The sequence below is a fragment of the Homalodisca vitripennis genome, chromosome 2 (assembly GCF_021130785.1).
Source record: "Homalodisca vitripennis isolate AUS2020 chromosome 2, UT_GWSS_2.1, whole genome shotgun sequence".
Classification (NCBI taxonomy): domain Eukaryota; kingdom Metazoa; phylum Arthropoda; class Insecta; order Hemiptera; family Cicadellidae; genus Homalodisca; species Homalodisca vitripennis.
Window position 1 is genome coordinate 44120753 of NC_060208.1, and position 22373 is coordinate 44143125.

General features: G+C 30.6%; 1 protein-coding gene across 5 annotated transcripts in view; it reads right to left on the reverse strand.

Annotated features, from left to right (window-relative positions):
- Positions 1–1612: 1612 nt before the first annotated feature.
- The window catches only part of LOC124353870 (85/88 kDa calcium-independent phospholipase A2), a 99222-nt gene continuing 78461 nt past the window's right edge, over positions 1613–22373 (reverse strand). Inside the window, exons 15-16 of one of the 5 annotated variants that reach the window (XM_046803907.1) lie at positions 11824–11904; positions 1613–2204 (exon numbers count right to left, since the gene is read on the reverse strand). In XM_046803907.1, the coding sequence (XP_046659863.1) occupies positions 2200–2204; positions 11824–11904 (86 nt within the window). In that variant the 3' untranslated portion in view covers positions 1613–2199. The other 4 variants (XM_046803905.1, XM_046803909.1, XM_046803906.1 and 1 more) reach the window with 4 other exon arrangements.

Consider the following 22373-nt stretch of genomic DNA (forward strand, 5'->3'; position numbering starts at 1 on the left):
TTTTTGCATTTTTGGATTAAGATTTGTATTTTTAATTTGGTGAACAAATTTTAAGATACAATGGAAAGATTCTTCAGGTGCATATTTTTGTAATTGGATACATTACTAGGGGATTCACTGATTCTCATTGTTTCATATCTATTAGTAGAAATACTCCTTGTTTAAGATATATGAATTTATTATGTATCTTTATCTTGAAAGTTGTAAAAAAGTTGAATGTGTGGCAACAATATTTGTTATCTGAGTGTTTAATTTTAATTTTCATTTAAAATGCTTAAAAAATGACAAAAGATAGATATAAAATTTGTACAAAAATCCTTTTACTTTTACTCCTTTTTTTTACTTCTGCTTGTCAAAACTGTAAAACAAAAGGAAGTTACAATTTGAAAATTTTGCGTTGAAGTAAACTTACTTTTGACGGAAACAGCTGTACGTTCTTAATATCTCAAAAAGTATGTGTTATAAACCTACAAAACATTCCCTAAATTTAATTTTTTATTTAAAAAACCATTCAAAATATAGCAAGGGCAACAAATTACATGATTGCAATGTATATAGGTTCAACAAGGACATTGCTTGATATGTCATTTAATACAACTAGGAATAAAAAAAGATACTAAAACTTAGCAATGGGATATAAAAATTCCATTTCAACTTCAGGTATTCTCTTACCATTGACACACAACCCCGGACTTCGATTTGAAAGGTAAAATGAGACTAATACTAAAGTAATACTATAAATGTCAATAGTCTAGCTTTAAGAACAAAACGTAACGGTTAATGGCTCGACTTAAATTGCATTAAGTGGCATAAGCGAATTTCCTGTTTTCAAAAGCTTTGAGTACGTCTTGAACCATGGTATTAGTAGCATCCATGACTGCGATCATTATAAAATGAAATTCAGACAAATATTTACCATAGATTCAAAAAAGTACTGAACTGTTCAATCATATTAAAAAAACAGCCAATACAGCAACAAGACTAATTTGATGATAATTTGACAGTTTTGTTTCTTTTTTTAAGACTAGGCAACACTTGACATTTTTTAATGCACATGGCAGGTTTTTTTCGTACCTTTTTGATACATGCTGTTGTATAATATTTACGATTACATTTGGTTAGAGTAAGTTTTAGTTACATTACTTAGAATAGTTTCTATTGGTATTATACCCCCGTGCAATGAAATTAATAAACTGGGTTGAGTCATACATTGAATATTTTTTCTCATGATATTAAGAATTGTAAACAGAATAGAAAACCAACTTGGTTGTGTATACCATAACAAAACCTTGCTTATGTTCAAGCTTCTTACAATGCAATATGTTTAAAATACATTTTATTTGATTAAATTGTTATTCAACACAATGACAATGATATATATATAAACTAATTAATTGTTCTCATATCACTTAGGTGTGTATTGATTGCCAACTTCCAAACAGCCAAAGTCACAGTTTCTGCAATGATAAGTGAAAACTATTGAAAGTTAACTTGTTGCATTGTAATTAACTTATAACTAATAATAATAATATTGTCTCTAAAAAAGATTTATGTTTTCAGTTACAAATTTTTGGTGTAAGGAAACAATACTAGGATGGAAGAAAACAAGAACTGCAGCATATAAAAATTTATTAATAAATGGCTAAATGTTATGCAAAATAAATTTATTGTCTGTAAACTAATGCATAAAACTAAAACTTAATCTACAGTCTTTTTTACAGTGTTAGTAAAGAAATTAAGTTCTTAGACTAAAAACAAAAGTATCTTTCGTGCAACAAATTTAAAAGATTGTATAACACACTGTTATTATAACAACAGGTAAGGTAAAATAAAAAGCTCAGATTAGAGCCAAGATTAGAACAAATCTTGGAATTGATTATCGCCAAAAAATTTACTTCCACTTCTTATTAGGAGATAAATTTAACTGGCATAAATAGAGTACGTTTAATGATGATGCTGTAACAAACAATATCTCTCTTGACCCTTTGAGAGTTTGACAAAGCAAAAATCTAAGTGTGACCACAGTATAAGGTACTACATAAACTATATAATAACACAGCATTGAATATTATGTATAACATTGACATACATCTGAGTGGTGCAACAATATAACTACAGTACTGACTTTACCAGTCTCGTATGGGTTACACTTGTGTTCACCATCAAGCGTTCCATGAGCGTAGGTTCCAGCTTACTTGCTTACCCTGTACAAACGAATTAAGGCACTTTGAGAAAATATCTGTGACATATTTATTATAAAATCTTATGAAAATTAATAGAAACATATGTTATTTTAAGCTTTGAAATTCAAAGATTATAAACATTAATTTGAGTGCATAATTATCGTTATATTATTATGGACTTCTTCATATATATTGCCATATTTTGTGAAATTTCAGATGAAATTAATATAAGTAATTTATAAAATTTCAGTTATACTTCGGCCAAGGACGTAAGTAATTAATTTTACTTTTCAAAAGTTATTTCTTTGAATTCAGTAAAAGACAACGAGATATAAATTGTAACAGTGGTATTGCATATTCCGGGTAGAAAATTTTGTTGCTGCCGTTCTGTAGCTCTTACTAATTAATTTATGGTTATCTTTTAAAATCTGGTATCTATTACTTTTTGATCCGAGAATAGTCTAATGCTGCACTTTTAATCACATTAATAATTTATTACAATTTTTTAATTAGTTTTTGTCTAATTTATTTTTCAAAATGTTTTAATTCCGCTCTCCAAGTCAAATAACATAGATTTTTAACTATAAAAATTTTACTTAGCAAAACTATATATATAATTTGAGTATTATATATCCCAGGTAATGAATAATCACTACGAACAGTCAAACTTCAAACCCTAGATATGCAGCAAGGTTAAACTTGATTTTTAACAGCAACTCCTGACTTTTGCTTTTTCAAGCCTTTTTAAAGTAATTCCTAGAAAATGTTTAATCCTTATAATGTGTATATTGTCACAATTTTGCTTTTCTAAAGACATGCTTCAGAAACGATAAATTAATTGAATGTATTTCAATTTCTAAATAAATAATAAAAAACTAAGTTATGCTAATTTTGAGAACACAACAATAATTGAAATCTTGAGTAAAATTACATTTCAAATTTATTGTAAAGTTATATAACTATTTTTATTTAAAAATGTCAACACAAATTTAATAAAATTTTTTTAAATATGAATATAACTATTAAAAAATATGACTTCTTCTATAAGAGGTTTAAGACAATTTTTTATGTTTAAGACAAATAAAACACCATTAAAAGTACAGAATTAAATATATTCTATGAAAATGTCAAACCAAGCTCAAAGTACCCCTTCCTGTTCAGGCAGAAAAAGTAGATAGATTTTGTGACAGGTGAAATTTTAGCCTTTTGCAATCGGCATTAAACTTACATGATTGCCCTCTCAGATCGCCTAGCCACAGGGGTGGCCATGGTTGGTCTCTGCATCAGGTCGTTGATTTATGACCATGTCCTGTCCCTCAACTTGGCGGGCCAAGCCTAGTGACCCTCAATATTTTAATGTTCAGCTCATCAGGCCACTACATGTGACCCACTGTATTGCGCAGTTGTAACATTAAACTAAGTGTTAGATTAATTTATTTTATCCTTATCTTTATAAAATATTTTTACAACAGATCAACCTATATTACTTGGTTTGTTTAGTGGCACATAATAGATCGATATAGTTTCAACCTAGAAGCTTTGTAAATTATTTGAGAACATCATTTAAATCTGCCATTTAAAGAACCAAGGTCAAATACTGCCATTTAAATCCAAGTCAAAGTGACGTACATGGTTACACGATCACCGAGTGGTGACGTAGAACACAACCAGCCAATAAGTGTGGCCCGGCGAGCTTTGAGGACAACCACCTGATACTTCACCCAAGCTGAGAGAGACAATTTTTTGCCACATTCGTGGCCTCCAGATCACAAAGGGTTAATAATATATTTCTCATGAGAGTTACATGTAATCAATATCTCAAGAACAGTTCAAGATTTAAAAAATGTATATATGGGTTGTATGCATTCCAGAATATTTACTTTTTCTCTATGTCAATAACTTTTTAAGCTTAATGACCACAATATTGGAATGAGATACTGAACTGGTAAATAAACATGGCCTAGATATTTAAGTTAATGTAATGTTTGTACCAAAGATTAAACTAGTTTCAGCGTTTCTTTTATCAGTTTTTGGTGATCAAAAAGTTATTAGGGATTTACCTTATCAATAGTTGATATTTCAAAAACAGTTTGAGATAACAAAAACTTGTTTTAGAGCATATAACTTTGAAAAAGTAAATATAAAATTTGTTGAAATAGAACCTAAAATGTATAAAACTTCTCACAACCAATTTTTCCAGGAACAATTTTAAACTTTATACAGCTCAAATAAAAAGTATTAATAATAGAAGTTAATATGAATTTAGAATACTTGTAACAGTGGTAAATATGAATGTATTCCCATGCATGTTGAAGAAATAATAGAAATGAAGAAATCTGATGTCACTTTATTCTCACATTGGTGCTAATCTATAGCATTTTTACACAGTGATAAATAACTTGTATTGTGTCTTCCCTTCCAATCGCATATTATAAAATTTTCAGAACAACTTACAATTGAAACAATGTAGGCACATACATAAAACTAACATATTCCTAAATCATTTCACAATGAGTTGTTTGTAAGATTACAGACACATTTTCTGTAAATACACCACAGATTAATTCATACTGGAACAAACAGTATTTCTTTGTGCATGTTTTTAAAACTAACACGCCTATTTCCATTCTATTGATCAATTGTAGTAATTGATAAAAAATAACTTCAGAGATTTCCTTTAGGTTGATCAATGCTAGTTTTGAACTAAAATGTAATAAAATGATTTTATTGTATTTTTTATATTCTCTAGATTGTACTAAAAGGCACAAACCATATCAAAGTATGCAGTTTAGAACCTCTTGAACCCACTAGTACGTATATCATTGTTTTATTCGGAGGATGTTTTATAATAATATATGTACATGTTGTGTAAAGGGTTAACCAGTATTATTGCTCGCTTGTTTTACTCTTTTCTTGGCAGTACATAGTGTGGGAGACATGCAACTGAGAGTAGCCAGAGTCTGGATAATGTACATAAAAATATACGTACAACTTGTTGTATAAAGGGTTAACCAGTATTAGTGCTAGCTCGTTTTACCCTTTTCTCTGCAGTACATATTGTAGGAGACACACAAATGAGAGTAGCCACAGTCATGATAATGTACCGTACATAAAAATATATGTGTGTGTTGTGTAAAGGGTTAACAAGTGTTAGTGCTAGCTAGTTTTACTCTTTTCTCAGGAGTCAGGACTTTCCTCCTCTATTTTTTTCTAATGTTTATTGTAGGAGATATCATTTGGTTAATGGTGCAATGTGGAAAAGAAGTTTGATTAGATGGTTTTCAAATTATGTTGTGCCCCTCAAAATGCGGTATTTTGGAGATATTTCTAAAATTTTAAATGTAAACCCCTCTCATCTGTAGCCTCATTTTGATGATCATAAACAAACTTAATGAATGGTGAAAACCAGAGATTGCATCTCTTTCCCATCCAAAATAATAACCAGTGTTACCAGAACATTATTTTTAACACCTTACTATGTTGCCAAGTAAAATAATGTAAAATTTATTGTTGTGGGTCTTTACCGATCCCCTAATGCAGATGTAAACATTTTGATGATTATAAACAAACTTAATGAATGGTGAAAACCAGAGATTGCATCTCTTTCCCATCCAAAATAATAGCCAGTGTTACCAGAACATTATTTTTAACACCTTACTATGTTGCCAAGTAAAATAATGTAAAATTTATTGTTGTGGGTCTTTACCGATCCCCTAATGCAGATGTAAACATTTTGATGATTATAAACAAACTTAATGAATGGTGAAAACCAGAGATTGCATCTCTTTCCCATCCAAAATAATAGCCAGTGTTACCAGAACATTATTTTTAACACCTTACTATGTTGCCAAGTAAAATAATGTAAAATTTATTGTTGTGGGTCTTTACCGATCCCCTAATGCAGATGTAAACATATTTTTTGATAGATTAAGTGTTTTGATAGGATGTGTTCTAAAGCTCTCCTCAAATATAATCTTAGCAGGTGATTTAAATATAAACATTTTAAACAAAAACAGGACATCATCAGTTTTCAAAAACATTTTGAAGAGTTACAATATACATTGTCAACTTTCCAACGAGAGTATTCCAGAGCTCGAGTTCAGCAATTGACAACATTTCTACAAACTTTAAAAGGGAATGTTTGGAAATTAGTGGTGTAGTAACAATGCTATCTGATCATGATGGGTAAATTTAAAAATAAAAAATCTGAAACAGTGTAATAGACACAATGATTATTACATTGAAAACCGTAGGGATTTCTCTGCACTTAACAATGCTATCTGATCATGATGGGTAAATTTAAAAATAAAAAATCTGAAACAGTGTAATAGACACAATGATTATTACATTGAAAACCGTAGGGATTTCTCTGCACTTAACAATGCTATCTGATCATGATGGGTAAATTTAAAAATAAAAAATCTGAAACAGTGTAATAGACACAATGATTATTACATTGAAAACCGTAGGGATTTCTCTGCACTTAACAATGCTATCTGATCATGATGGGTAAATTTAAAAATAAAAAATCTGAAACAGTGTAATAGACACAATGATTATTACATTGAAAACCGTAGGGATTTCTCTGCACTTAACAATGCTATCTGATCATGATGGGTAAATTTAAAAATAAAAAATCTGAAACAGTGTAATAGACACAATAATTATTACATTGAAAACCGTAGGGATTTCTCTGCACTTAACAATGCTATCTGATCATGATGGGTAAATTTAAAAATAAAAAATCTGAAACAGTGTAATAGACACAATAATTATTACATTGAAAACCGTAGGGATTTCTCTGCACTTAACAATGCTATCTGATCATGATGGGTAAATTTAAAAATAAAAAATCTGAAACAGTGTAATAGACACAATAATTATTACATTGAAAACCGTAGGGATTTCTCTGCACTTAATACAAAATTATTTAAAGATTTTCTAAAAAATGAAAATTGGGAAAAAATATACCTTGCTCCATGCAGTGATAAATATAATATCTTTGATCAGGTTTTCACTTATTATTTTAACTGGTGTTTTCCAATAAAAATGTTTAAGATAAAAAATAATCCATTTAAGTGGATAAAAAATGAACTTAAGATGGAGAAACAAGAAATCATAAACACTGGCAAATATGCAAGATCTACTAAAAATGAAGAGCTATCTAGTTTTGTCAAATTACAAATCAAGAATTATAGGGAAAAACTATTACTAGCCAAAAGGGAATTTTTCAGTGATAAAATCAGTAAGGCTTCCAATGTAGTAAAAACCACTTGGAATATAATTAATTATGAAGTACGAAATAAAAGATGTAGATTAAATAAGAATTGTAATATAGTACTTCAAGAGAACAATGCATGCATAGAAAATCCAGAAATAGTTTGTAACATTTTTAATGATTATTTTATAAATATGACTAATAGAAAAAACGAAAATGTCCAACCATAAACAACTTTAAATATTAATGACTTAGATGTAAGAGTCGTAAGAGGTGTTGAGAATTTGTTCAGTAAGTTCTTTTGTCTAACTCCAACAAATGTAAAGGAGGTCCAAGAAATTATTGTCTCTTTTGATAATAAACTGACTTGTGGTTACGATGAAGTGCCATTAAAAATTATAAAAGAAGTTAAAGAAGAGCTAAGCAAAATTCTTGTACATTTGATAAATTCTTCATTTGTTAGTGGAATCTTTCCTAATCTACTCAAAATTGCTAAAATTATTCCGATATTTAAAGCAAATGATACATTCCTTAAATAAAACTATAGACCTATTTCCTTGTTTGAAAGTTTATGAAAAAGTAGTACATAATAGACTGAAGACTTATATAGAACAAAACAATATTATCAATGACACCCAACACGGATTTAGGAAACATAAATCAACCGTCACAGCAGCAGTAAGTTTTATAGAATCAGTCATAAATTCAATAGACAAAGGGGAAGTCGTTATTGGAATTTTTATGGACCTCTCTAAGGCCTTTGACAGTGTTGTTCACCATCTTTTATTATCAATATTATATGATATTGGAGTTAAAGGTATTGCACTGAATTGGTTCAAATCATATTTGACGGGTAGGAAACAGTTTGTTGAAATAGCTCATAAGTAGACAAATAGAACTTTAACAAGATTTAAATCTAAATTAGAGCAAAGTGTGATTGGAGTCCCGCAAGGGTCAAATCTTGGACCTCTTCTTTTCTTATGTTATTTGAGGAATATTGAAAGCAAACTATCTTATACTGCAAATAGTACGTTGTGTTTATTTGCAGATGATACAAATCTAAAGGTTTCTGGAATTTCGAAAAAAGAAGTTGAATTCATCTCAGCAATCGAATTGGCTAATCTACAACAATTTTTTAACAACAAAAAACTTAATTTAAATTTTGAGAAAACTAAATTCATTAATTTTAAAACTAAACAAAATAATAATGATTATGACTTTGATATTCTTATAGATGATTCAAAGATTGAAAATGCATCAAAAATTAAATTTCTCGGATTGATCATTGATTGTCACTTGAGCTGGGATGAGCACATCAAATTTGTGCTTGGTAAAATTAGTTCTGGCTTATATGCAATTAGGCAAATGTCTTGTTTATGTACTACTGAAGTGCTAAAACAGAATTATTATGCTCATATACATTCACACATTGCTTATGGCATAGCCATATTTGGTGCCACAACTAAGAAAAACCTAACTGACATTTTTAAGGTGCAAAAACAAGCCATTAGAAGTATACTTAAGCTTAAATTCTCAGAATCTGTTAGAAATTGCTTTAAAGAATTAAAAATAATAACAGTTTTTGGACTTTATATATACAGTATATATGAAACCATCCTATATTTTAAATTCAATCATGGCCAACAAATTAACTAATGTGCACAAATATAACACACGCCATAAGAATGAAATAATCAGTGATCATCATAGACTTGAAATATACACGATAAAAACTATGTATATGGGGAAAATATTTCTGAAAACTATTCCTCAAAGCATAAAGATGGAAAATAATACTAACAAATTTAAAAGAAAACTAAAAAACTATTTGATTGATTTAGTTTTGTATTCAATAGAGGAACTTGAGTATGTTTAGTACCTTTATATATATAAGTAATGTATGACACTATTCGATGTACCATATTGTACAACTAATGAATAAAGAATTATTGATTGATTGATTGATTGATAAAATCAAGTGTTCAAACTGAAGCCCTCCTACTATTTGGCAGTGGTTCAAGCGTAGTGTGAGTTCCTCTTTCAAGTTTTGAAAAATCTGAGGTGGTATTTGGTTGTAAGTCTCAACAATCTTGTTTCTTAAATCTTCATTTTCTACTGGTGTTTTGTAAATTATGGATTTAATGTGACCCCACAGAAAAAAGTATATGGGTGTGGTCTGGAGACCGCACAGGCCATTCTATTACACCACGCCTACCAATCCACTGGCCAGATAGTTGAGTTTCCAGGAAATGTACAGAATGGTGAAAATGTGTTGAGGTACCATCCTGCTGATGCAAGTGAATAATGTATCCAAATAACACTATTTATTGTGGGAAAAAATATTGATTCTTGTAACATTTGCATATACAGTTCTCCATTAAGATTCCCATTGATTAATAAAAATGATTTTAAAATAGCCTTTTAGAATAAATATTCATTTGGCATTCACGTTATGATAATTGTTTTTAACAATGCTCTTAATATGATAAATAACATTTAATTGATTGTACAAGGAAGCATGAAACTGCACAGTCTAGTAAACTTTAAACTTTATTTACTTAGTTTATGATTTACATTAAAACTTGAATACATTAACAATAACAATCACAGAGGTTATTTACAAGAATATAACATTTAAACCCAAAAAAATACTTGTCAAAATAAACAATACAATAAGCACACGTCCTGTACTCAGCAATTTCTTGGTTAATCCTGTACCGAAGTTGAAGATTAAAAGTATTTTTTCCACAAGTTGAAAAATGTACACGGTTCATCTTCACAGTGGGTTCCATTATTTAATACTGATGTATCAACTTTCACCCGCTTCCCCAGGAACTTAATATCATGAGAGGGCTGTTGCAGACCTTCTGCTCGGGCTCGTTTGTTTCTTTTGGGACCTGCAAGTAAATTAATAGGAAAAACCTACTCTGAGTGAAAATTAATTAGTTTATTTGGAACATGGATGGGTGATTGTAATTATTTAAAAGGAAGTTTGATGATCACAAGTTGACTCCCACTGTGTGGCTGATTGAAAGTGATTTTATCGATTTGCAATTTTATTAAACAAGATATTATTATAACACTTCTACAATTAATAAAGGTCATTTGAATTACATGTCAGTTTATACAATGTAATACAAGATTTTACAAAGTGATTTTATCGATTTGCAATTTTATTAAACAAGATATTATTATAACACTTCTACAATTAATAAAGGTCATTTGAATTACATGTCAGTTTATACAATGTACAATTTAATACAAGATTTTACAAACTTTTTTGACCGTAACACTGTACCCGATTAGAAAGCACACTCAAAGATATTGTTCACACAGTTTTGTAACCAGATATCGCTATTGATGTATTGTAAATAGCTTTAATTTTATTTTTGTTATCTAGTCTCTTCATTGAAAAATTGGTTATTTTCCTGAAATACCAAACGTACCAAGTTTGATCTGCGGCATCATTTACACAAACTACTACACAATGCAAAACCGAATCGTGGATGTGTGTGTCATCATGGCTAGCCATTTATAATAAGGCTGTTTTTAAACACTGATGTTCACTAATCTGTGAATTTCTTTGGTCTATGATTTCACTCTCTCTTATATTTCAACCATCTGACTGCTGACTACATTATAAGTCTTTCTATTTTTGTAAGTCTCTTCAATAGCAAACCCATCATTGGTCCATTGCAAATTTAAAATAGCTCTGAGGGCAGTAGATGATTTAAAATTTAAAAGAAAGCATTTCAATAATTGAGTGACACTATAGTTCCAGTCATACAGACATGTTGGCTTATCAACCATTATGTGACTGTTCAGAAATTGGTCAGTTTGTTTGCCTTGCTCTACTTGGATCACTCCACTTCAAACTTCCATTAATTAATATTATTCACTTCCATTAAACTACCCAACCTTGTCACTTCATGGTACTTTTGTGATCCAAGCCGCTTGGAATAGGGTAAATGAACAGACCAAATGATATACTCAAGAAACTCACAGAACCCTGAGGCATTTTTCCATGGAGAAAAGTCATAAACAACTTCCCTTTGTTCATTGTAAAGTTCCTAGCAATCAAATCTGTGACCTCTCGGTAAGAGAGCCTGCACAGGTTTATCTCTTGGCTATGGGAGATCATCAAGCAAATAAGTACCACCCACAATTAATTAATATTTAAAATAATTACATAATTTTTTATAAGATACATTTTTAAATAATAGACAAAAATTAATCCGAATAGGTATAAAAACATCTTTTCCTTTATATTTAAGAGTCTAATCTCACCCAATAAAACCTAAAATGTACATCCGCACAGCCAGGAAAAACACATTCTTGTAAACTACAAAGACAATATCAACCAGTTGCAATGTTACAAAAAGCAAAGCCTCACACAACTCAAATCACTAGCTTGGGACTTACCCGGTTCCAAAATATTAATTGAAAGGCAATCTAAGATGGTTATGGTAAACGTGACAAGACATCGAAATAACTGCAACATCACTGAAATTGAAAAAAACCTTTATCTGTGACTGTTTTGTTACAATCTCTACAATGGCTCAAAAATCTTTGACTCTGATAGAAGCGGTATACATATCTTAGTCCTGTCGGTATGCTCCTTCAATATGCTATCTTGGCTTATCAAGACCAACATCAATCATGTTGTAATTACCAACATCAGATCAAGTACAAGGCAACACCACTTATTGCTGAGGTTCTAATGATTTTAAAAGAGAGATTAAGATATAAAACAATAAATTGTTAGCTTGGTGAACGCACACAGTTAATTACAACAGTCCACAGGACAGGAAGTTGATCTTGCGAGTGGTCCTGATGACAACCTTGACTCAACCCATTATCAATGTTGTCACTGTTGGTATGATCACTAGATTCATTGTCTCCAAGGTCGCTGCTGATTTACTGAGATTGCTGGATCATAAACATTACCTATTAGATTTGAATGATAAATGGTCAGATCAACAATGATAACACTGACATAGCGACAACATGCACACAACACAAGCCATGGCTGTTCTTTTGTTCAAACTGACTGATATAACCACGTATGCATACATGAATGTTTGACCAAACTATTAATAAATAGTTAGTTTTATATTTTATCATGTGATAATTTTGTCTTCAATCGTGACAACCTAGACAGTGAATACTATCTTAAGTGCAGCCTCATGATATACAGTATTGTGCAAATTAGTAAACAAACACAAAAAATCATTTACTTTTTTTTACGTGTTTATTGAAAAATATGATGCAATTATTTATTTTTTGGCGTTATGAGTATATAATACTTAATATGTCTTCCTCTTTCCTTCATAAGTGTTTGAAGATGTTTAGGCATTAAATCGACAACATTTTTACAAATCTTCTAGGTTTTATCATCAAGTAACCAAGTAACCACACTTTTATAACTGCACAAAAAATCTTTTCTTTAGTTGTGCAGGCTAGTTTTCTCAGTCTTTTTAGTCAATTTCCCATAGGTTTTCAATGGGATGGATATTTGGAGAGTTAATAACTTTTTCTAATACTAGTTTGGATGTGTTGCAAGAACATGAATCGTACTGAAAAAATAGCATTTTTCACACTGAGATATTTAGCTAGATTTTTATTCTCTAGAATTTCCTGTCAGGGTTCCCACTCAATCTAAATACTCAAATTCACGGCTAATTCACGGTTTTCACGGTTAAAAAAATTAAAATTCAAGGTCGGAAAGTTTTCATAAACAACGTTACCGGTACAAACAAAATCGTGTTGGAGAGGGGCGAAGTTGAGACGTAAACACTACAGACGCGGCAGAGCGGTAAAATACAATATAAAACTTCTTCCCATTTGACTAACGATGTCATTGGTCGTGCAGGAATTGACGGAAACGTCTAAAAGAACGAAATAACAATAGGCTTCGGTTACGACGCAAGCAATGAGCGGCGAGCGCCCGATTTTATGTGCGATTTGCTACATAATGAATATAACAAGGCATATTATTTTTACAAAACATCATCATAACAGTCATCAAAGCAATGACAAAGACAAATTTCAATATAATTAGCATGCACATAGCTCATAATTTTCTTTAACTTACAAGTTTGTTGAAATCTGAAGAGAACTTTGTTGACACAGGTTAGACAAGATGCAGGGTGACAGGATTCGTACGTTGGCTAAGGCTAACTCGTTTGAGTCCATGAATACACTTGCGTGATTATTAAATTATTTTCTTGTTTAACACATTATTATTATTATTTCGATCAATTTCTTCCACAGGAAATTTTTCACATAATCACAGGTTCACATTTTAATTAGTACATAAGAAAAGGCAATTTTATTGAAATTAAAATAACATATAAACGTTAAATGTATAAAAATTATATACAACTTGTTATAAGAAAAGTTATTTGGTACCAGTTTATACAAAAAAAATTATATTTGTACACATAAATAAAGAAATTGATAAAAATGTCTAGAATAAAAGTGAATTACGATTTGCACTTTTTGCTAAGTTCCTGTATCTTATCGTCTAACTCAGCTGCCCTTTTCCTGGCGTCGGACAAAACCTGGAATTTTTGTGCTTCCAATTCTTTTTTTTCTATTGCAGCTTGCTTCCTCTCTTTCTCAGAATTAATTTTGTCTTTCATTTCTTCTCGTTGTTTTGCCAAGTGCTCCGAGTAGTGGGCGTGGGAATTTTTGGCAGCATGAACTAATTCATTAGTGATTTCCATTGCCTCCAATCCTCCTGCTGCTGATACGCCGTCACAAACTTTTCTCAACGCGACTAAACTCTCCTCCTTCAAGTTTTCAACTATACACTGTTTGTTGACAGAGAAGCCTCTTTCAACAGAAGAATTTCCGTGAGAAAGTGTCAGAATAAGTTGAATGAAAAGCTTTAAATCTTTATATCAATTCTCACAATAAGAATAAGATTGGAGTGCCGAGCTGGGGAAACAAATCTTTCATGTTGAGACATGAAACCAGCTGTTGTCCGAGGATGGGGGAGTGGAGTACACGATATACCCCTCCCCTTCCACTCTCATTGACAGTAGACAACAAAGGTTATTTTTACCATAACATCGCTGCACCACATTACAATAAATGAACCTTGTACGATATATTTTTCATCTGCATGAAATGATTAATAGCGTTAACGTAGTCGTATGGAACCCGACAAAATTATACTTGGACGACTTCCTCGATTTTGTAGTTTTGTAGTAATAAAGCTTAACACTACAAAGTTACTTGACGTTTGTTGTTTCCTGGTTAGAAAAAATGCAATGGTTTTTTTCTAACGTTTTTATAACATGACGTTTCATTTGTAATATTTTACTAATAGCCTACATTATACAATTTAAACACACATTCACCATAAAAGATTTAAACCGTGTACACTCGTAATATCCATGCAGCTTAGGAATCATAAAAAATATTATTGATAAGGAAAACGCATATCACTACCGTTTAATATCTAAAGAGATGAAAAATAAAATTGTTTTCTCAAACGACCTTACTGGTAATTAAAACAGTTACATAGGCCTATAAAGTTATGGTCTCGCTGCGTTAATTGATATGTGTCGTGTAGGTTCTGCTCCGTCACATTATTATACTATTTATTTACGCAAGACCCTAAATTAATTCAATTTATTGTCCACCATAAATTAAAATTTTTTATAATTATTACATTGTGTTAACAGTCATTACACACAACGATATAGATATCGTACTGAATAGCATTTTTCTCATTAATATTTAAATAAAATAAGGGATTTAATAGAATGAAATTAAGTTAAAATGTAATTTAAATTCCTTACGTTAGATTAAGGATTTGTATACTTTTTTTATTTTATGAAAACAATAATAGACTATATCTGATACAATAAAACTCCAATACGAAAAGTGTTTACATTAAACGACAATCTATCAAGTAATTAAATTGTGTTATTAATCTCGCGTTCAATCAGAGAATGCCTTGTTTACAGCCGCGTAGCGTAGCCAAGGCCCGGAACCTGGCGACAGACAAAGACAGGCCTCACGTGATTTGAGCCGGAAGCGTCATCTCCCACCGGCCCTTCCTTTTCCTCATTTGTTTATAAACCATATTATCAGTACAATCGCTCAGATAGCAGCACCTGTCAAACTTCGTGGTCTATCCCCTACATTGCGTGCTACTTTTTACTTTGCAATAGCGAAGGTCAACTTTCCCATATGATCGTCTGACGACGACCCGTGTTGATTTTATTTATTCAAAAGTTGTAGAGATTTTCACGGTATGTAAACAAAATTCACGGCTTATTTAAGGTTTTTTCACGGTGAACGAAATTCACGGCTTATTCCCGGTTTCACGGTTTTCACGGTCGGGTGGGGACCCTGCCTGTTTTCTCTACAGTAGGAATGTATATTTTACCATTCATTATACCTGAAGTAGTAAAAATTTTAGCCCTGAAAATGAAAAACATCCCCAAAACAATTTTTACTTGGTGTTTTAAATTTTTCCTAATGTGCTTTGATGAAATCTGTTCAACATCACTCCGTAAAACATTTGAATCATTAGAGCCTTGAATGGCTTTTACCCAAAAAGAGAACTTTCTTCCATTGTTGTACATGACAATCTTTTTACTTTTTGCCTAATAGTATTTTCTTCGATGCAGCAATAAGCTGTTTTGAAACTGGTGTTTGAGGTGTGCGACCACACTTTGAAAGCCTTCTGTGTACAGTCAAGTCAGAAATACATACAATTGACGCTTTTGAATCTTTTTTAGGCCAATACTAGCCTTTTGCGGATTTATTTTACTATCTGCAGAATAAGCTCAGCAAGAACAAGAGCATTTTCTTCCAAAATAATATTCTGTTGTGGTGAAATTGTTTATATATTCAGATGTTGTTTTACAACGTTATTTACTGCTACTAAATTGATGCCACATTCTTCAGTGATTTGCCTTTGTCATAAAAAAAAAATCAATAACATAGCTTAATTCTTAAACCTTGTATAAAGTGTTATATCCATCACAAACAAATATACTTCACAAACTTTATACACCAATAACAATTAGAAAGGTGCTAAACCTCTTCCCATCGGAAATGAGACATTATATTTTATTCATATTGATTTCCATAATACTATGAAGTACACAGCATCTTTGGATTTTTTTCGTAAAGAAAATGCAACCAGTGAAAATTGATCGTGAACTGTATTCTGTGTATGAAGAAAACATTATGAGCTATATTGCAATAACTGTTAACTGTTAAAAATGGTGATGATTGTTTCGTGAAGAATGAAATAAAGTTCACAACGAAAAGCGAAGTGGCCTATCACCTGTGATTATGGATGACCTTGCCGAACAAATCAAGTTCTTCGATTTTCCTTAATGTTATGATTATAACATTAAGGAAAATCGAAGATTCACAATTACAGATTTTCAAAGAATGTTCGATAAATCTCTCTAATGTATGACAGTGTGACTGAAAAATTTAGATATTACAAATTTTGTTCTCAACTGGTATACAAACAAACTCTTGATTGAGGATGGACTAAAGACAAAGAGAATGGGATAACATTCACCAATTCCACGAAGAAGATGAAATTAATTTTATCACATAGTCACTGGTGATGAATACTGGGCTTCTTTTGTCAATGTGAAAGGAATAGGACAATCAGGGGGTGAGGTCACACATCGTAACCATGAAAACCAACACAATCTATTAAGTGGATAAGGGGCAGAATTTTATTCAAATGGTATTCAAAAGCCTCTATCTAGATACAATAAGTGCTTAAATTTAATATATTGATAAATAGTCTGAGATGTTTTCAAAATGTATATTACAGTAAAAAGTTGTGAAAGATATGTGTAATTTGTATTTGTTACCGCAACTCCCTTTCTGAACTAAATGAAACATTTATGCATGTAGGATAAGTTCCTATTCATAACACAGTTTAACTTAATCTCAATATTAAAATCATTGCCTAAAATGTATAGCCAGCAGTTACTTAGCGTGATAAGTAAGTACTCCTCACTCCACTTCTATTTTGTTAATGCATTGCATCATATACAATGTCCCTTAACACTCTAGACAAAGGTAAACCATGTTAAAACACATTTCACTATATGAACATGGGTTTCCGATGCTTAGTTTCCCATCTGTCTGTATGTGTTTTTATAACAAAATTAATATACAAAAATTAATAAATTAAATTACACCAAATTTTGGCTCAAATTTTTGGGATAATATGGCTAGTTACTTAAACAAAATAAAGATATCTTTAACATTTTCAAAATGGTGGCCATCAAAACTTTTTAACATCAATATTTTTAAAACCAGCAGTTTCTCGTAAAAACCACAAAAATGACGTTTTTAGACAATTTTATCACAAACCTAATGACATTAAAATGATTTGAAATGAATAATAAATAAATGATTTAGAGCAGATTGAATGTGACAAGAAATAGTCCACATTGAGATGCTCAGCAAATAGACTAAAATACAAAAATTAATAACCTGCAGCTCCACATTACCTTATGCCTACTGCGGTTAAATCTGAGTTCTTTTATTTAAAGTGATGAAGTACATTACAATTTATTTCTAAGTAACTTGTTTTATCTAGATAAATTAAAAAACCAATAGGTGTATTCTAAAAAATATTATCAATAAATGTCTTTATGAACAATAACAAAGCAAAACAAAAACAAACTTCTAAATTAATAGTAAAAACTGCTTTATTACAGTGATGTTTCCTTTATTCAAAACAACTTTAAAAAAATGAAATAAAGATTAACTTGTTTAATTGTTACCTACTTACTAGCCCAATCTTCCAGTATTGTTCAGACAACAATGTTTTTATAATAATGAAAACAGCAAAGAACAGCTGTTTTATGGAAAGACAGCTGAATATCACATGGTTTTATTTTAGTAAATAAATAAATCTTAAAACAACAGATCTTAAAATACAAATGTAATGAAACTAAAGTATTAGACATAACATTTTATTAACCTTAGATAAGCCTGAAATGTGTGTATTTAAATTCTTTTGGATCACAAAACACATAAAGTAACTAAAGTTATAAGGTATTCTGGAGCTCAGTTTTTGTATTGTTGGCTATTCACTGAGAATTTTAATGTAGGCCACGTTTTGTTGCAGTAACTCTGCTCTAAATTAGTTTTTCATAATTCTATTTAAATAATTTTAGTATCATTAGATTTGTGATAAAATTCTCTGAAAGGTATTATACTCAGTCTTAAAAAAATTGCTATTTTAAAAATATTCAAAGTTAAAAAGTTTTGATTTCCGCCATATTGAAAACATTAACCCTGGAACTGGTGGTCATATTTCTCTCAGTGGCAGATTGTTTTAGTACTTCATACATTGCCTTATATTTATTTTATTATTACATGTTTACAATAAAGTACCTATAACTTATATATTTATTTATCCAGCATTGTTCAAGGAACATTTTTCACATAATATAATTAAAACAAAAAAAATACCCTTACTCTAACTCTTCAGAAAAAAAATGTTTTTTAGAAAAAAGAAAAGTTAGTTCAAAGTTTTTGATTTGTAAAATTGTTGTTGTTAGTGATACGCAAAATCCAAAATATACAAAAGAAAGAGCATTTAATTCTGAGTAAAAATAAAACAACACATAGTTTATAAGGTATTTATTTTTACATGTGGTAAACAATACAAAAATCATACACTGACATTCGAAAGTGCTACTTACCAACAAAAGTAAGAACTTCAAAGCTCACTTGAATTTGCACAATCTTGTAATTATTAGTTTATATTAATTTTCTATTTTTTAATTTTTTATTATATATTTTTTTAATTATGTTCTGATTGAATGTCTAATTCGGAATCCTCATCGTTACTTATTTCATGTACAACTAGTTCTCGAATGTCACTTAAACGATCACGGAAATAACGATCCATTATGTAAACACGCACAAAAAACTTACTATTATTGTGTTATATACACAATCATCATTACAACGACCTCAAACAAACAATAAACCAGACAAAACACCATGCAGGTGACGAAATAATAATAGCCGAATGAACCAGTTGACTCATCGCTGCGCGCGCAACTAGCGCGGTACGCAGGAGAATGTAAACAAACAGTTTAGAGATTACAAAACGTATGGACGTGTAACGAAATGATAAAATTATTTATTAGTGTATTATTTACATAAATTGAACCTTCCTCTTTTGATTGGTATCAATGTACAACTAGTTCTCGAATGTCACTTGAACGATTGTGGAAATTACGATCCATTACGTAAACACGCACAAAAAACTTACTATTATTGTGTAATATACACAACCATCATTACAAAGAACTCAAACAAACAATAAACCAGACAGGACACCATGCAGCTGACGAAATAACAATAGCCGAATGAACCAGTTGACTCATCGTTGCGCGCGCAACTATCGTGGTACGCGGGAGAATGTAAACAAACAGTTCAGAGATAATAAGACGTATGGACGTGTAACGAAACGATAAAATGATTCCGATATCGGGCGTTTGCCAGTTCCAGGGAGACAAAAATTAATATTTTTCAATAACTTGCCTTGTTATCCTAAACATTTGGGCCAAATTTTGTATAATTTAAATTATTACTTTTTAAAATATTAATTTTTTTTACAAAACACATACAGACAGACAGATGGGAAAATAAGCATCAGAGAACCATGTTCACATGGTGAAATGTGTCTGTCTTGACATGAGCAATAACATGGTATACATTTATCCAGAGAGTTATGGGAGACCCATATATATATATATATATATATATATATATATATATATATATATATAAGTAGATAGTAATATGGGGTTCCTGGCGCACTTTCGGAGCCAACCGAAAAGCAATGTAAAATACTGTTCAATGTACCATAAAGGAAGCTGAGAAATAACACAGCAAATCTCAATGAAAAATTAACCGAATCTACAGTCGTTCGTCTCCAAAAGCGATCGGTACATTACTATCTACTCTGTGGAATGAAAAATTAACCGAATCTGAGCTTCTACTTTCTTAAGCTGTGCTTTGTAAAATGTTGTCAAATCTGCTACGAATAAAGGATTTATCTTAATAAAATTTAATCAATTTAAAACATTTTTACTAAAAACATACTGTACTTTAATAAAAAACTTTTCTACTAAATAAACAACATGAACTCACCAAGCTCTCTTCAGTTTCTAGCATTAAAACAGTGCAACAAAGATGAATTCAGTGAATTGCCGGTTTATTCTCAACAACAGTTGATACCGTCTTTAAATGAAACAGAATTAAAAGAACTTGTAGAGTCTTTTGCAGAAAGAACGAAAACTGCACACGTGTACACACAAAAAACGAAAAAAATAAGGGATTACATATTTAATATAATTACGAAAGATATTGAAAAGAAAGTAAAAAATAAACAAACAGAGAGTTTTCATCGTTTTTTTATGACATTTTTCCCATATTATACGTTCTTTCAAGATAATCAAGACTTAATTGATGAATTTCTTAGGAATTTTTGTGAGTATCAAGATTTATCAACACAATTCATAAAAGAGCATTATACAATTTTTCTTATAGAATATAGCCACATTTTGTGTGAAACAAAAGGTATTACTGTAGATAATATTCCATGTGATTCCTATGAAGAAAGACACCAACTATGGTTATCAAAACAGTACTATGACGTGGGGAGGGACTGCAAGTTTTAGAGTTAAGACTTTATTCTACAAAGTTAATTGTTATAATTTCTTTATCTTTTATAGTCTTCTTTCCAGTAACAATCAAGTGTAATTTTTCATTTTTGTTTAATTCTTTAATCTTTTTTTCATCCAAAACAGTCAAAAATCTGTTCGGCAAGTGTACTTTACAATCTTCCAACTCGGCAATTATTGTAAACCCGAATTTATCTTTCATTTTCTCCAAATTCATGATTTTGTACTTCTTTTTTTCTTCTAATTCATTCAACTTCTTATACTCTTTAAACTTACATTCTCCAATATCATTTAACTCTTTCAAGAACTCCATTTAAATAGAAAAAATTTAAAGACGGAAAAAATGAAATTCGCTAACCTTCACTCGAGAAGTCGGGGAGAATGTGAGTAAAACCGCATTCTTTTCAAGAGGTTCTTCGTTTAATTTCTCCAAATGTACTATAAAATCATCGAGGATTTCTGGTTCAAAATCATAAACAAATTCAACATCCAGATAATGAAAAAATACAGGTAATATCTTTTCATAATAAACGTGTGTATCGATACCTACAAACCTAATGTATTCTTTGAAAAGGAAAATAATTTTGTCAATGGTTCCAAGAGATAAGTAAAAATTTTTATTCTGTTTTCTAAATTCTGTAACAAATTTTGTTTGCTTCTTGTCTCCATATTGCAATTTTGTAAGCAGGTTATTCAAATGTGTTAATTTATTTCGAAATTTCTTAGGTTTAGGTCTTTCTAACAAAATTAAATTACAACCTCTACAAACTAAATATCTTTTATCGATAATTTCTCCTCTATTAGAACACTTGTAACAGTTGGCATTATACTCTTCCATTTAAACAAAAAGATTTTTTTATAAATGGAGATTATGGAACTAAGTCTGCCGAGATATAAATTTTTCAACGCAAATGTTTATGTTTATATTTCAACTACCGAGATAAAAAGAAATGATTTTATTTTATTATTCAACTATTTAGGATATTTTGTCTATGATTACAAAGATTATTCCGGAAGAAATCGAGATTTTTCATCAGCGAAAGAGTATATTTTTGAAGTTTTAGAAGGAATGAAAGAGAATAATATGAACATCATCAATTATTGTAAAAGACAAAATGAATGATTGTGTCTTTGGTGTAGTGTTGTTAGTGTGCGTGTTTGCGCTATGGGGAATCACATCACATTCAACTTCTACGGTGTCTATTGTTTAGAGACTTGGCCCTGCACTGCTACTGTCCAACCAAGTTAATGGCTAGGAGCTGT